This window comes from Gobius niger (assembly GCF_951799975.1).
Source record: "Gobius niger genome assembly, chromosome: 22".
In the NCBI taxonomy this organism is placed as follows: Eukaryota; Metazoa; Chordata; class Actinopteri; order Gobiiformes; family Gobiidae; genus Gobius; species Gobius niger.
In genome coordinates, this window is record NC_136873.1 from 7423520 (window position 1) to 7426592 (window position 3073).

Consider the following 3073-nt stretch of genomic DNA (forward strand, 5'->3'; position numbering starts at 1 on the left):
AAGTCCACAAATCCATCTCTGTCCCAATCCGACCGGCCCCGGGCTCCGGTATCTCTCACCACGGCCTTCCCTGCTGCAGCCCGTTATCAGGGTTTGGAGTAATCACCAGTGTGTGTGTGTGTGTGTGTGTGTGTGTGTGTGTTTGTTTGTGTGTGAGATGGGGTCAGATAGGGACAGAGCGGGCTTTCATCTGCGCTGAAGGTTCTGGATAAATGAGCCGTGTCTCTGTAAACACTCATTACCGCAGACGCTTCCCCACAACAAACTGCTGCACCCTGGGACGGTAACACGGGAGCAGAGCAGCCATGTGGTCCTACACGTGTCCACAGATGTCCAGGGTGGATAAAGTGCAGTGTTTTTACCTGACCCACGACACTAGAGGCCGCCATTGCTGTAGTACCTCCATATCGCCGCTAGTCTCCCATTGAAAAGCATTGGAGTTTAGACACCTAAAAATGACAAAAAATGACAAAAAATGACAAAAAATGACAAAAAAATGACTAAAAAATGACAAAAAATGACAAAAAATGACAAAAAAAATGACCAAAAAAATGGCAAAAAATGACAAAAAATGACAAAAAATGACAAAAAATGACAAAAAAAATGACAAAAAATATGCCGAAAATATGCCGAAAAAATGACAAAAAATGACAAAAAATGACAAAAAATAATATAAAAAATGACAAAAAATGACAAAGAAATGACAAAATATGACAAAAAATGACAAAAAAATGACAAAAAAAATGACAAAAAAAGACTAAAAATGACAAAAAAATTACAAAACAAAATGACCAAAAAAATGGCAAAAAATGACAAAAAAATGACAAAAAATGACAAAAAAAAGGACAAAAAATGACCAAAAAAATGACAAAAAAATGACCAAAAAAATGACAAAAAATGACAAAAAATGACAAAAAATAATATAAAAAAGGACAAAAAAATGACAAAAAAATGACAAAAAATGACAAAAAATGACAAAAAAAAATGACAAAAAAAAATGACAAAAAATGACAAAAAATGACACAAAAAAATGACAAAACCTCGGCGTTACATCTGACGATAGCCGATATTGTAAAATCCCCAAATATCGGCCGGACAATATATCGTTGACCTCTAGCGATGATTGAGATCAAAAAGTAGAAATTGGGACTTCAATAACATTTTCATTTATTGCCCAGCCCTAAAAGGACATTTAAAAACAAAAATGACAAAAATTGACAAAAAATGACAAAAAATAACCAAAAAAAGGACCAAAAATGACCAAAAATGATGGAAAAAAATGGCTAAAAATGACAAAAAAATGACCAAAAAAATGACCAAATAAATGACCAAAAAAATGACAAAAAATGACAAAAAAATGACAAAAAATGACAAAAAATGACAAAAATATGACAAAAAAATGACAAAAAAATGACAAAAAAATGACAAAAAATGACAAAAAATGACAAAAATATGACAAAAATATGACAAAAAAATGACAAAAATATGACAAAAAATGACAAAAAAATGAAAAAGAAAAAGAAAAAAAAAAGAAAAATAATTTAAAAAAAATTGACAAAAAATGACAAAAAAAAAGACAAAAAAATGACAAAAAAATTACATAAAAAAATACAAAAAAGACAAAAAAATAAGAAAAAAAAGAAAAAACAAATGACCAAAAAAAAGACAAAAAATGACATTAAAAAAATGACATAAAAAAAATGACAAAAAAAATGACAAAAAAATAACAAGAAAAATGACAAAAAATGACTAAAACAATGACCAAAAAATGACAAAAAAATGACACTGGTAATGACATGGTACTTGGCTTCCAATACCTGAATGATGCTGTTTATCAATACACAGAGTTGGGTATTATTACTATTAAAAATACACTACACTGAAAAACTAATTACGTCACTACGCTACTCGGATCAAGTTCCATTCCACAAACCGTGAAAAGCTAAACCACAAACACATTGATTTTGATAAATAATAGTGTGTTTCAAACTCACGCCCCTCCCCTGTGTGTGTGTTTCGACAGAGGGGCGGCTCGGCCCACAACTGCGGCCTGCTGAAGGTGGGGCAGATCCTCCTGGAGGTGAACGGGCTCTCGCTCAGGGGCCGGGAGCACCGGGACGCGGCCCGCATCATCGCCGAGGCCTTCAAAACCAAAGACAAGGACTACGTGGACTTCCTGGTCACGGACTTCAACGTGGCCCTATAGCTGCTGCGGCGGGGGGGGGGGGGGGGAAACACCGCGGACTCCCCGGGACTTTGCACAAGCGCCATCTCAAACAAACTGTTCCTGTGAAACTGAGCTTCTCCCGCAAGGACCGTTCAGGACGATGCTCCGCTGGGGTGGCCACCGGTGACGCTTTTGTTTGTGCGTTTAAGCCTTTGTCCCAACAACTTAGAGAATGTCCCGCTGCAGTTACAGAAAACTCAAAATACGTTAAAGAAAATACATATTACAAAAGGTTCAAGTGCGTATTTAGAGATCAGACCATTTTTGAAACATGAATAAGACACGATTTAAGACACTCATTATCTTTTAGAAGGGTACAGACTGTGACATAAGAACAGGCAGAATTTCTATCTCATCTCAACCATGCAGTTTGCTGATGTCACAAATCCACATTCTTGGCCGAGGATCAGGAATGTTGGTGAAATTAGATGATTCGGGGCAGTGGTTTCACTCACTGTTATAAACTAATGTGAGCTCTTACCATGTGTACGATTAATGGCACAAATCATTAACGCCTTAACTCCCGCCTGAACCGAGCACATTTTCTCCAGTTTGGCTTTAAAACCCCAGTCCAAAAGCTTCTGGAAAAAAGCACGAAAACAATGATGGAAATGTGAGAAAAAAGTGAGAAGAAATTGACAAAAAATGGACGGAAAAATGACAAAAATTTGACAAAATTTGACAAAAAAATTACAAAAATGTGACAAAAAAGTGACAAAAATGTGACAAAATAAATGACAAAAAATGTATAAAAATTGACGAAAACATCAATACAAAAAGTGACAAAAATTGACGAAAATGACAAAAATGTGACAGAATTTGACCAAAAAAATTACAAAAATGTGA

The 3073-nt window shown here is 35.3% G+C and overlaps 1 protein-coding gene across 1 annotated transcript in view; it reads left to right on the forward strand.

Moving 5' to 3' along the window:
• whrna (whirlin a) overlaps positions 1–2361 on the forward strand; it is a gene marked incomplete at its 5' end in the record, with an annotated part of 351922 nt that extends 349561 nt beyond the window's left edge. The window contains 1 exon segment of the mRNA XM_079581179.1: positions 2024–2361. Within this exon segment, the coding sequence (XP_079437305.1) occupies positions 2024–2206 (183 nt within the window). The 3' untranslated portion in view covers positions 2207–2361.
• Positions 2362–3073: the final 712 nt, after the last annotated feature.